The 13,917-nt window shown below is 33.6% G+C and overlaps 2 protein-coding genes across 6 annotated transcripts in view; one reads left to right on the top strand and one right to left on the bottom strand.

Annotated features, from left to right (window-relative positions):
- LOC105224378 (palmitoyltransferase ZDHHC8) overlaps positions 1–11,145 on the bottom strand; it is a 104,682-nt gene extending 93,537 nt beyond the window's left edge. For all 3 annotated transcript variants that reach the window (XR_007422564.1, XM_049454772.1, XM_049454773.1), the window contains exon 1: positions 9,774–11,145. Coding sequence is in view for 2 of the 3 variants with exons in the window: in XM_049454772.1 (XP_049310729.1) it covers positions 9,774–9,865 (92 nt within the window). In the remaining variant the exon portion in view is untranslated. The remainder of the gene's footprint in view (positions 1–9,773) is intronic.
- A 433-nt stretch (positions 11,146–11,578) lies between these two features.
- On the top strand, positions 11,579–13,391 carry LOC105224363 (B-cell CLL/lymphoma 7 protein family member B). 3 transcript variants are annotated; one of them, XM_029549442.2, is made up of 4 exons: positions 11,579–11,687; positions 11,768–12,089; positions 12,159–12,346; positions 12,482–13,391. In XM_029549442.2, exons 2-4 carry the CDS (start codon positions 12,001–12,003, stop codon positions 12,601–12,603), a joined length of 399 nt encoding a protein of 132 aa, XP_029405302.1. In that variant the 5' UTR covers positions 11,579–11,687; positions 11,768–12,000; the 3' UTR covers positions 12,604–13,391. The 3 variants fall into 3 exon arrangements, with proteins under 3 accessions (XP_029405302.1, XP_029405303.1, XP_011200724.1); XM_029549443.2 differs by having other exon boundaries at positions 11,589–11,687; positions 11,822–12,089; XM_011202422.4 differs by having other exon boundaries at positions 11,596–12,089.
- Positions 13,392–13,917: the final 526 nt, after the last annotated feature.

The raw sequence follows: 13,917 nt of genomic DNA, 5'->3' as shown, positions 1-13,917 counted from the left end.
AAACTCGTTGACATATGCAGGCACGCATGAGTTCGGCGTTCCGCAGAGCAAACGAAAAGGCATACGATTTTCATTTAATGCCACACAATTGGCTTTTAGGCTTTGTTGCTGGGCGCAAATGTGTCCACATGCAAGCATACTTACATACATACACACATTTATTTGGTTTGGCAATTTTCGCGTTGTGCTCACTTGACAGCCGAGTAAGCATGATATGTTTTATTTGCTTTTCAATTTCTTTGTTTTTTGTTATTTTTTTTTGTTTTGGGTTACAATACCAACGCTGTTGTTTTAATTGTTTTATGGACACACTCTTGGCGTTCAGTACTAATTTTTTACTGTCGTATTTTATATACAAATGTATGTATGTATGTAGGAATGTATGCCGGCTCTGTGGTTTAGTCATCGGTTCGGGCGCTGACTACCCGCATGAAACAAAGGAAATGTAGAAACAGTTTAGTTGCGGTCATTATAACAAAATGAAATAATACGACAAAAAATTTAACTAAACTCTTATCAGTATTGGGAAATTCGCCTTTACCTTGGATTATATGAATGTGCGCTTTTATTGTGGAACTGTAGAAATATTAGTCATTTGACAGTTCTGTGTGTAATTTCGATAAGATATAACTGGGTTTAGCCTTTCGTTAGTTATTTTTTAGATTTCTGATGAAATAGACATATGTATATACATACATATGTAAAGGAGCACTCAAAACCGTCTTAATAAAATTATGTAAAATTAACTGCTTTATTTTTCTTTGAAATAGTTAAGTTAAGATCATGAATGTTATAAACTTTCTTTTGCTTTCCTGAAAGCGGATTTTTAACACTGAAGAGGGTACTGCTGAAATTATTACAAAAACCGATCAAATTTGACTCGGACTAGTCCATTTTAGCTGCGCGTGGAAACCGAATCTATCAAATATTTTTCATAGATTGATCAGATTTGCAAATAAACCTTGTTAGTGATGTAATCACTGCATATTTATACCTTCGACAGGGTATATTATGTTTGCCACTATGTTTGTAACACCCAATGGGAAATGTTAGAGACCCTATTAACCCTCCATTACTAACCTTAGGGTGGAATCGACCCAGAAACGCAAACTTTTTAAATTAACAAAAAATAAAGAATATTTTTTAACGCAAGATATATATGTAATCTAAATTTGTACATATTTAAACGTTTATAAACAATAAGAATAAGAAACATGTAAAATATTATGCATAAAAAATTGTTTTAAAAAACAGCCTGGGTCGATTAGATTACATAATTGAAAAATTTGTGCATTAGTCATTCCAATTTTTCTTTTTAACATTTTACTTTTATATTTCAGGTTTCAAATGCACTTTATTTGAAGTCAATATCTTTAAAACTTATCATTTTATGCGGAATTTGGCTGGATAACTTTTTTTCACTTTATTAGCTATGTTGTAATGAATACAAACTTAATTTCAATTTAAGTATATAAATTAATTTTTTAACACATCATTTTATAAATTTAACAATAAAATACTACAATATACTAAAAGACGTATACGTTTTAGCAATTTATAAGTTTAAACGATTTTAATAGATAATACAAATGAGGGTCGATAAGACCCATGGTTAGTAACCATGCGACATGATTTGAGGTTAGTAATGCAGGGTTAAGGAGTTACATTGGTTTAAGGGTTTCAAAAAACTTTTATTGTCTTATTATATTCTACAACACCTCTAGAATATTGTTCTAAATTTTCAAGTTGATCCGAGTAATAGTTTCGGAGATAGAGCCTTGAGAATTTGTGCGCTCGGGGCTAACGAGGTTAAGTTCGCCGTCTTTGAACGCGTTTTTCTCGATACTGTGTTTTTGAAGTCGATTGTCACGATTTTTTGAGAACTACCGAATCAATCTTCTTGAAATTTTACACAGCTCTTGGAGATACAATTCTTTCTTGGACGAAGGATTTTTGTATAGAAAACTGTTTTATGTGACGAGATATCTTCATCAAATTCGGTATGGGTTATTATTCAAGGCAACAGTGCAATCTCCGAAGAAATTGCTCAGATCGAGTCACTATAACATATGGCTCTCATACAAACTGAGTGATCGGAATGAAGTGCTTGTATGGAAAACTTTTTCATTTGACGAGATATCTTCACGAAATTTGGTCTGAGTAATTTCCTAAGATAATGATGTAATACCCCAAGAAATTGATCAGTTCGAGTCACCATAACATATAGCTGTCATACAAACTGACCGAACAAAGCTCTTCTAAGAAACTTTGTGTTTTTGAGGAGTGTATTATAGCGTCGGTTAACACCGTTTGCGTTGTTTTTTTTGTTATTGTTTGTTTGAAACACAAACCTTTTCCAAAAAAATCAGCGAAAAATAAATTTTAATATCGAAAAAAAATTATCGAAGTACAGAAACATGCATATAAACAAAGGATGTATTTGCAAATAGTACAAATATTTAAATACTTTTTATGTTTTGTATAATTTTTGAATTGCTTTTTCGTCGCCCTTTCAATTACGTCAATAATTTTAAGTTTAATATTTACTTAGTATAATTAATAATAATAATTATTGCACTTGCCACTTTTGTTTGCCAATTCGATTTGCATACGTACACACACACATGCACACATCCATACTTTATGCATCTGCGCCTTGTTTGCAATTTGCCATTTTCTCTGTAATTGATTTTTCAGATGTTATTACATTTGTTATTGTTTCACAGTGTTATTATTGTAACTGCTTTAGTCACTTCTGTTATTGTAACAGTTACTGTTTTCTGTTTCTGTTCGACGGGCATACTGGTGTAAGTATGTCTGTTTGTTTGCAGGTAGTGCAAATGCTTTTGCCTTGGTTTCGATTTCCATTATTTCCTCAATAAATAAATAAATATATTTGTGTGTGTGTGTGCGCTAGCATGGATTGTGCTCAGATTGTGGCAATGAGTCGTCGGGCAGTTTGTTAGCTGATTCACTATCTAACATTTCAACCGACTCGGCATACATCCATATGTACACGAGCACAGGCGAACTCGAGCTGCTGTTGGGCAAAACACAAAAGGAGAAAAATTTCAAAAAAAAACAAAATCTCTTTTTGTTTGCGGTTATTATTGCTGTTGACATTTCAAGCAAAATTGTTAAATTTTTATTTTCTATTTTTCATTTTGTTTTGTGAATTTATTTTATTGTAATTTTTTTGCTTTGTAAACACGACTGTTGCTCTCATATTTTGCCACTGTTGCTATAACAAAGCAGTCAACAATTAACATAGTTGTTGTCATGTTATCGTTGTCTTGCTTAACAATGGTTAATCGGTAAAAAAATATACCGCACACACACAAACATGCCTCGTAAATATGTATATATACATGTATTTTTAATATTGTCGTGCATATTTATTTTTATTGTTGTTGTGTGTTTTTTAGCGCCGTTGACACTTAAATTTATTGTATTTTTATGTTTGCCACTTTAACCCACTGTACGCTTCATAATTATAAATATGTATATAAATATGCACTTATCCGGATAGTAATCAGCACGAGTATAATTAAATGTTTTACTATTTACACAAAGTGGATCAGAGTGAATCAGTTCCACGTACTTACATACAGACATGTTGAGTAAATGAAAATAATGTTTTCGGTGTATGCATTTGTATGCATGTGTGTGTACGTCTAAATGGACAGGTGCTGCTCTTACACCTGAAGCACGTACTTAACTTAGTAGTAATGAAATAACTGACGGTAATAAAAATTAATATTATGATTTTTTGTTGCCTAAATGTTTAGAATAGACGGGCTGTTTGGTATAAAATGGCTTGTTCGTAAATGGGAAAGAACTTTTGACGGATTGTTAGATTGTGATTTATTGTATTAGCACTATGAAAGAAAAAAAGCAAAGCACAGAAAAAATGCTTACTTCTGCTGAATTGAAACTGTAATAAATACCCTTCACAGGTGCATGTCTTAAAACATTACAGGGTATAAAAAAGTGAGTTTGTATAGCAGCTAGATGCTATAAGGCTTTGATCAGATGAATTGAGCTTGTTCGGAGCTTTAAGAACAACTTCAACGGTAGCTCTTGAACTGGTACTAAACCTGTTGAAACCCGTGCAGCAAAATCGGCGGAACGCCTACTGGCTGCAGGAGAATTCACATATAGAACCTTCGGGCATAGAACGGTGGGTTATGAGGGTTGAACGAACACCGACTACATGATCCCACTTTTCCACTGGGAAAGAAGGTTCAAAGTTAACATAAAACAGATGGATGGCGTAAAGGTATGCCAGCTACGCGCAACACTCTAAACTTTTAAAGGGTGATTTTTTTGAGGTTAGGATTTTCATGCATTAGTATTTGACAGATCACGTGGGATTTCAGACATGGTGTCAAAGAGAAAGATGCTCAGTATGCTTTGACATTTCATCATGAATAGACTTACTAACGAGCAACGCTTGCAAATCATTGAATTTTATTACCAAAATCAGTGTTCGGTTCGAAAATTTTTTATCGACAAATTTTGTTCAGCGATGAGGCTCATTTCTGGTTGAATGGCTACGTAAATAAGCAAAATTGCCGCATTTGGGGTGAAGAGCAACCAGAAGCCGTTCAAGAACTGCCCATGCATCCCGAAAAATGCACTGTTTGGTGTGGTTTGTACGCTGGTGGAATCATTGGACCGTATTTTTTCAAAGATGCTGTTGGACGCAACGTTACGGTGAATGGCGATCGCTATCGTTCGATGCTAACAAACTTTTTGTTGCCAAAAATGGAAGAACTGAACTTGGTTGACATGTGGTTTCAAACAAGATGGCGCTACATGCCACACAGCTCGCGATTCTATGGCCATTTTTGAGGGAAAACTTCGGACAACAATTCATCTCAAGAAATGGACCCGTAAGTTGGCCACCAAGATCATGCGATTTAACGCCTTTAGACTATTTTTTGTGGGGCTACGTCAAGTCTAAAGTCTACAGAAATAAGCCAGCAACTATTCCAGCTTTGGAAGACAACATTTCCGAAGAAATTCGGGCTATTCCGGCCGAAATGCTCGAAAAAGTTGCCCAAAATTGGACTTTCCGAATGGACCACCTAAGACGCAGCCGCGGTCAACATTTAAATGAAATTATCTTCAAAAAGTAATGTCATGAACCAATCTAACGTTTCAAATAAAGAACCGATGAGATTTTGCAAATTTTATGCGTTTTTTTTTTTTTAAAAAAGTTATCAAGCTCTTAAAAAATCACCCTATATATGGATGGCTCGAAAATGGCCGATTGAGTTGGTGCGGGAATATACTGCCCACAGTTAGGCTAAGGCAAACTTTAAAGTTGCCAGACCATACTCCAATATATTTCAAACTGAGGTCTTTGCTATTGCGAAAACGGTGGAGCTAGTCTGTAATGCACCTACAGACAATTCCAGAGTCAATGTCTCTACGTAAACTACCAAGCAGCAATTAAAAAAGTAACCTAGTATCGTATATCGGCTAGAAATATCTTGGGAAGCAGGACAGCAGTGGAAAGTGTTGACAAAACTGGCAACTTTACTTCTACTGGGTGCCAGGCCACAAAGGCAATGAAATAGTGGGTGAAATTGCGAAGAATGGTGTACGGATAACACCCGAAACGCGATCAACATTTGAAAACCCATGCTTTGTCGATACAACGATCTGGTAGAGAAAAGTCATGTGCAAAACGGTAGATCGGAAGTGCTCAAAATTCCTATTGGCACTCGATAGAAGAGATTGTAAGATCATGGTCGCTGACAGATCGAGAAGACTACAGAAATTGTCTAGAACAAGGCACCAGGGAAATAATGGAACTTTTCTTGTGCACTTGTCCCACATTGGTAAGTCTACGCTTTATCATCTGGGGTATGATACATTGGGGGAAGTATCGATAGTGAGGCCACAGAGTCAACTTAAAGGATGACTACTGCTCATGGATATAGAAAATGAACTTTATCTGGTACCTCAAAGGACCAAAACTGATCTCTGCTTGGCTTATTGGCCTCCCAGATTAACCTAACCTATATGTATATGGTATGTATGTACATATGTATATTATCAAAATATCATTTTATACAGAAAACGTCTTATCTAAATATTGGATTCTTTGACAACGTCTCAATAGTTTGCGATTATATTATCAACCTAACATTTTTATCATATATCTTAACAACTTTCTCCGTGGATAAATAATGGAATTATGAGTGATAAACTGATGATTAATGAATCCAAACAGGGTATATAAATAATAATAAAATTAAAAAAGTTTGCAGTGCGCGAAATAGTTGAGAAAATTATGTAATAACTGGTAAGAAGCAAGAAAAATAAAGGAAAGTAAACATATGCGCTGAAAAACCGATAAGGCAAAGTTTTAGATAAATATGGAATTTTACATATATGTATGTATATGTATTTTGTATTTGTGCTAACTCAAAAATGCGGTTTCCGAGAACTTACATATACATATGTACATAGTATTTAAAATAATAAAACAAAACATGCCTGATAAATACCCTCGCAAAAGCAATGTTACAATAAACCCGTGATAATGACTCCATGCAATGTCTAGCGAAGCGAGATAAAATATAGTACCAAGTCGAGTATTTTTAGTTACTATTGTAGTGAAACTCTGCTATCATTCCTACGTATATACATATGTACATATGTGTGTATGATTGTACATATAAATAACTGACTTTGGTTGGGTGGCTATTAATCACAACTAAAATAGTTTGAGATTTCAGACGGAATTTTTCTAATGCAACTGCTGATATGGCAAGCATTACGGATATGTAGAGATATGAGTAAAAAACACTAACTTTGGTTGCACTGAAGCTATAATACCCTTCACGAATACAAAAGATAAAAAGACTGCATTTTGATTGATCATTTTGTTGTTGTACTTGTTACTTTTATTTAGACCTCGTTAGGGTGGCAAATGTTCATATAAGTTGTCATCAAGGTCATTCAACGGAAACGTGTTGTTTCGACGGCTCGTGCTCGTCGTCTACGACGGTTGGTGTTTTGACTCCAATTACACAGTTCACTGAGAGGGAGTCGGTGAAGGCGTTTATGGTTCTGCAGTTAATTGCGTCCGAAGGTTTGTTGGCCTATTGTCTTATGTCGTAGACGTAGTTGAGGAAGAATGCTGTGGTTGTTGTAGCGGCGAATTGACAGTTCTTGGACGGTTAAAAAATCCGGGTCCGTTCCGGTTACCTAGACCCGACTATCGTGGAAACGGACGACTGTCGTGGGAACCTCTTCATACTTTTAGGAGGCGGTTCTGCTTCAAGCAGGTGACTGCAGGGATAATTTCTACGAAAATACTCCAGCAAAAACTGCGTGGAGCATACGTGCCTAACTGTGTAGAGGTTCGACAGGAGACATCAAGAGGCATTCCGTTATAGTCCGCAGTGCAGTGTTCTGGTATAACTGAAGCTTCAGCGTCTGCGTTTCAGTGTATCCAGGCAACCATATTGATGCGAAGTAGTGCCTTTTATATTGCCCCTAACGTTTCTTTGTCTTGTCCTCATATGCTGTGTGAGGAGTGAACAACACCGGCTGTGTCTGTACTCCTTAAGTTTGTGAATATGGTTGCTGTGGAATTAGTGTGAGAGAATGTTAGGTTCGTGCAGCAAGGAAGGGCGAAAGGCCGGAGGCATAGCCGTTTCCATTCTCACGATAGCCGATTCTACGTTAACACGAATTTTATCAGGGCAAGGGCTGTTTTTTCAGATATATAACCCCGTTTGGATCGATCACTTTGTATAAAAGGTTTTCTATGATAGTTCGATTCTACTTTTCCTTTGGATAATGATATGTGCCTATGTGGTTCTATGGGAACAATTTCTTTGGAGATCGTACCGTTGCCTCGGACATTTCATAAAAATATCTCATTAAATATATAAGTTTTCAATACCAAGACATGATTTTGATAATTATGTTGTGGTATAAAGAATTAGGTATGATGGAGAATATTTTTTGAGAAAATGGCGACTTAACATTTAAGATTGTGCCGAATTAGTGAATTTCTTACCAATAGTAAACTAAAACCACAAAGTATGAATAAAGAAAGAATTTCATTTTTTTTGTAAGTTTTAATGACATTTGTAACTTTTAGGAATTAAGCGCTTTACAAATATTACTTAGTAAATGCTGCAAAATTAAATTAGCGCATATAACGGTTTCTCAATGCACATACTCCATAACTTATGGCTTTTCTTCCGCCACATATGGCCATTAGCCGGATGCCAAAGCAAGATACACCACTCCTTTTGTGCCTTTTACGGGCAAACATAAGCAGACAGACACGCAGACTGTCTGTCTCTTCGCACGCTAGAACGCGCAGACGTGGCTTGATGCAGCAGTTGAACAAATATAGCAATGTGAAAGCAGAAAGTGCGTACTGCACTTGATGATATATTATCTCTTATGCCGATTCACATTTTGGCATTTACTACAGTCGTTACACCAAAATCATACCACTTTAGTTGCACCAGACAAAGGCAGTCTTTTCTTTTTATTTTTTTCTTGTTTTATTTTCATTTCTATTGATGATTGCAAAGACGACGTTTTGGCTGCGCCAAAATAACGACACATTAAGCAAAATCAAGTACATGCATAGACATATATTTATTTTACGAGTTTATGCCGCCATACAGTTTTATTTACTATGCGGAGTGTTGAATAGAAATGATAATGAAAAGGCAGACAAACTTTTACAAATAAAATTTTTGCGTTTTTTGTTCTCAAGACGGTGCAAATATTTGCTAGAATTGGTCTATTTACCATGTGTATAAACTTTTATATATTTATATATGTACATATGTATGTACATATTTTGGCTATAGTGAAAATACGTAATGTGAGCATTTATTCAATAATATAGATATGTGTGTATGTATACTACTATCTAGTCGCTCATTAGCAATTTTTGTGTTTGCCGAACTTAATTAGTTAATTATCGAAATTTTTATTATGTAAATATGCTCTACTAATCTGCACAAATGTTTTAGTACAATTAATTATTTTATATATGTAAATAAAATAATATAAAAGAAGAATAGAAAAAAAATTCCATTGAGTTTTCAGATATTATAGCAGTGTCTAGAAGAATTATCTATGTGAAATTTTTTCGAAATTGTATTAATTTAAAAGGGTTCTCATACAATAACATATGTAATTTTGACTGTTCGTTTTTCATGACAGCTATATGATGAAGAGGTCGGTTCTCGAAAATTTCTTCGGATATTTAAGAGCTGCATTTCAGAATAATCCATGAGAGATATCGTCAAGATATTTTATCAAATAAAAAAATTTTTCATACAAGAACTTCGTTCGTTCAGTTTGTATGGCAGCTATACGCTAAGAAGGTCCGATATCAGCGGTTCCGACAAACGACCAATTTCTTTGGGAGAAAAGTATGTGTGCAAAATTTCGGATCAATATTTCAATATAGACAGACGGACAGACACCCGAACATAGTTAACTCGACTCAACTAGTCTCGCTGATCATTCGTATATACATTTTATTGGTATAAAAGTAATTACATTACGAAATCCAAACCTAGTTGTTTACCTGAACAAAACTGTTTTGAAAAGTTTGCTAATTTTTGCATTGTCGTAAAAAAATTATCAATTTAATTGTTGTGTTTTATTGAAGAAATGAATATTTATAACTTAAAAAAGAACACATAGGTATTTAATGTAATGAATATTTAAGATATACATAATAATTAAATAATTAATTGTAATATGATACTTACGGATAGAAAAAGAAGAGAAACGTCGTGGACAGCAATAGAATCCAGGCAAATGTAGCAGGAATGTAGCGAGTCTTCATGTCGCATTTGGGCATTCTGTTACTAAACTAATAGAATTATTATTTTTCCCCACCCGTTTTACTTTGATTACAACGGATATTTTTTACACAAACAAACGTTGAAATTATAGAGGAGTTATGAGGTAACAGCTGTTGATTTTAAGTAAAGCGGCAATTGTTGCAGTAGAAAAATTGGAAGCGCAAGGTGTGCATATAAATACACGCTAGTAAAAACACTTTAGTCACAATAACAAAGCTAAAGCGGGCGCTTTCCAATGTGATTTGTTTTAGATGGTGCTTTAATTATGTCAGAAAAATTTCTAGATGAGTTAATATAAAGGAGAAAAAATTTCATTTAGGAAGAGCTGCATATACACTTTTAGATTTCTTTATTGGTAGATCAATTAAAATTTGTAATTTGTTTACTTTTTTTTATAAAAATGTTTACGTTTGTACACATTTACTATTGGGAAATTTTGTATATTTTTTATTTACACAAACTTTTTTCGACTAACCGGATTGCACTTCACCCCGCCGTTTGCATTATTATGCACACCACTTTGTTGTCCGACGCGCACCGCACGGCTATTTAACAATTCTCGTACGTCAATCGCTGGTTGTCGCCTTTTTTGTATTTTTTTATTTTCTGCTTGACTTTTTGTGTATTATATATTTAAAGCTTTTATTTTGTATTTCAATTCAGCTTTTTAAATTCTACACTTTCCACTACTTTCGTTTCAACTACACATTACACTTCAAGCAATATGCCATTGCCGCACATTGCCCTTGCGAAACATGGCAAATGATGCACTTCCAATTTTCATTTTTTTTCGCTTGCTTATTGAATTTTCCAACTGTTTAACTCACGTCTACGCCTGCCATTGTCTAACTATGCCCTTAAACCAAATCAATTGGCAACGATTCTTAAGATATAAAACTATAAAAACATATTTGTGAATATATGTTGGAATTTCACATTGCTGGATTTGCAGTTTCTCCTTGAAAATGACCACGGACGACGAGTTTCCTTCACGTATATGCGCTAGGCAACCAACAGCGAGTTTTTCTTCAACCGTGTCGCTACACCTTGCAGCTGACAGCACTATAAGAAATTCTAATATGACACCACCGCATAGATAAAAGCTTTCTTCTTACAAAATTTTAAATATTACACACACTACGCGCGTTATTATTAATATATATAAAATTGTTCGCGTTTTTCGTACAATTTATTTATTAATTTGAAGAATTTTCACAACGCTCCATATTCACACGCATTCGCTCGATCGCTCGTTTTCGTACAATTTCCTCAAGTCTCAAATTTGTTTGCCACTCCGATTGCAGGGCTGCATTTTGTTATATGCTCAAAATAATCAACGAATCGTCAAATGGAACGAACGAAAAGAAACTCATAATAGTGGTATTCACTATCTTATTGGGGTTTTTTAAAATATTTTGTTAACATATCTAATAAATATACCTAAATGTTAAATTGATTGGCAGATATTACATACTTAAACAATATTTTTTCATAGAAAGACTCAATAACATAAGCAAGTACTTTTAAATTTGTTTTGTCAAACTTCTGGAATTAATAAAACAATATTTTTCTCTAACATGTTTCTAGTATAATTATAAAATGTTATTACATAGCGCCTTTCTGAATAAAAAGTTTATAAAAAAAATAAAAAATTACAAAACTTTTGACGTTCTGGTCAAATTCAACCACTCTGTTTCGTTAAATTTTGACAGCAACACAACTTATTGATTTCTTGTTTTGCTTAAGGTCCCTGTGTATAAAATTTAAACAATTCGTGGAACCAAATATAATATTCTGAAAAAACGTTATATTATAAAGGTCATTTGCATTTACTTAACTATATTTCATAGCCACTCTTCCAATAAGAAATTAAATTTACATTACTTTTATTAAAACAGTTTATTTCATTCATTTGCTCACATCTGTTTACTACAACAAATATTTGTGTACAGGCGTCTTAAAGGCATGGTCAGCTGTCATATGGTAGTACTCGGCATTTAGCGGCCATTTTCGACGAATCTTCGTTTTCTGTTTACATCGTTGAAGTTAAAGCAGCAAATTTCGAAAAACTTGCAATTTAATTACCAAAAAATTAGCAAAATATCCTAAATACTGTATAAAATAGTGGAAAATGTCGCGTAGTGTTCGTGCGGAAACTCGTAGCCGAGCTAAAGATGACATCAAACGTGTTATGAATGCAGTGGAAAAAGTGAGACATTGGTAAGATGGCCTCCACTAGCTAATAGTAAAATGTGCCAATTAATTTTGAAACTTAATTTGAAATTTTAGGGAAAAGAAATGGGTTACAATTGGTGATACAACCATGAAAATTTACAAATGGGTGCCCATATCGAATTCAGAGAAGAAAAAAGTGAGCAGTGTTAATAAGAGTGATAAGGAAAATTCGCAGAAAGGCACGCCAACACCACCTCAAATAACGCCCTACGCCGGTCTGACTGCGGAAGATTCGAACACCTGTGAGTCGAAGCACACAAACTGATGAGTTCAAATGTTTGCATTCGAATTTATTTCCTTAACATCAATAAATAATATTTAGAGTTATATTTATTAGCATTAGGTATTAAAACAAAATCTCTACCACTATTTCACAGGTTTTTCTATGGTGAGCGATTCCCAAGGTGCCACAGAATTTGTTTCTAGCATGCCATTTTCTGAGGATTCCAACTCGCAAGGCAGTGAAGGTCCAGTGAAACGACTAAAAACTAGTGATTAATTATAATATATTCTTAAATAAACATGTTCGTATCGCATCCACTGCAAAACGCAATCAGTCACACTCGAAAATCAAGCAATTTTCAAGAATTGAAAAATTAATTTATGTTATTGAAGGAAAAACAAAAACAAAAAAATAGAGAAAATTAATTCCCATGGATATTTTGTACGCTGCAGAGTAGTATTGTATTTGTGGAAATTAAATATCGCATACAAATATTTTCTACTACGCTGAGCTACTGCTGCTAACTAATTAATTTTAAGCAATTTATTATATTAAATAATTTAATTTACTTACATATATGAAATGTGCGCCTAGCTTAGTCATCATTACTCTAGTATTAAGTGAAATCCTTCTCCAAATTTTGTAATTTATAAATATAAAAAAAATACACTTTCTCCGTGCAAGTGTTATGGAGAAGGAGTGTGTGCACACGGAGAATTTTTACAATCGTATTAATAGTGTTGATTATGATGAAGACATTTTCATTATATTGTACAATTTTTTTTTTTATTCTTTTTCTTAGTTAATGGTAGTGTGCGAGCAGACAATTGCATTAAAAGTCCGCATTAAATACAAATACAATTAAAACATACATACCTACAAAAATAATATACCACGCAATGGCGGTGATCGTGCACATTGTACGGTTAACGTAATGAGGCTGTCTGAAGGCACGTACGTAACTTAAAATCTGCATATTTCGAGTCTCTGTCAGTTGAATAAATCAATATTAATTTATTAAAGTTTGTATTAAAGATTACATTTTTGCTCTAAGAAAAAAAAAACGACTTTTTAATTGTATGCTAACTTGGGAAAACTTGGGTAATTACTGTAATTGTTAATATTTTCCGATTTATAGCCAGGGTTGCGAATCTTTTTTTTTTTTTAATTTTGGATTAAAATTCAGAAAATTTGATTTTCATTTGCAAAATTGGAATTAAAAATGAAATATTTAGTTTTTTATCGAATATGCTTGGAGTTGTAAATTGAAAATTTTTTTTTTTAAGTAAGAAATTAAATTCTTGTTTTTAATGCAAAATCAATTATATTATTGATAAATTATAGTAAAAGTGTAAGTTTTTCGACTACTGCTCTATAGTATTTAATAAGATGACTCTGAGTGAGGCCTACTTCAAAAGGGTAGAAATAAATACCCAAACGCGAAAAAAACTTTAATCCTAAACATTTTTTTTCAATTCTTAATTAATTTATGCTTCGGTATAATATTTTTTTATTTTTTAATTCGGTATTTTGTATAAAAACTAAAAAAAAATTTTTTTTGTACAAACATACATACATATATGGATGTAT

Source organism: Bactrocera dorsalis, chromosome 4 (assembly GCF_023373825.1).
Source record: "Bactrocera dorsalis isolate Fly_Bdor chromosome 4, ASM2337382v1, whole genome shotgun sequence".
NCBI classification, from domain to species: Eukaryota; Metazoa; Arthropoda; class Insecta; order Diptera; family Tephritidae; genus Bactrocera; species Bactrocera dorsalis.
This window is presented reverse-complemented; position numbering and strand designations above follow the sequence as displayed.

What these genes read in the sequence shown, in the direction of transcription:
- LOC105224363 (XM_029549442.2), top strand. Translation starts at nt 12,001, where the DNA reads ATGTCGCGTAGTGTTCGTGCGGAAACTCGTAGCCGAGCTAAAGATGAC. An exon ending in GTGGAAAAAGTGAGACATTG is followed by an intron (nt 12,090 to 12,158) that starts GTAAGATGGCCT and finishes TTGAAATTTTAG; the next exon opens with GGAAAAGAAATGGGTTACAA. An exon ending in TGCGGAAGATTCGAACACCT is followed by an intron (nt 12,347 to 12,481) that starts GTGAGTCGAAGC and finishes ACTATTTCACAG; the next exon opens with GTTTTTCTATGGTGAGCGAT.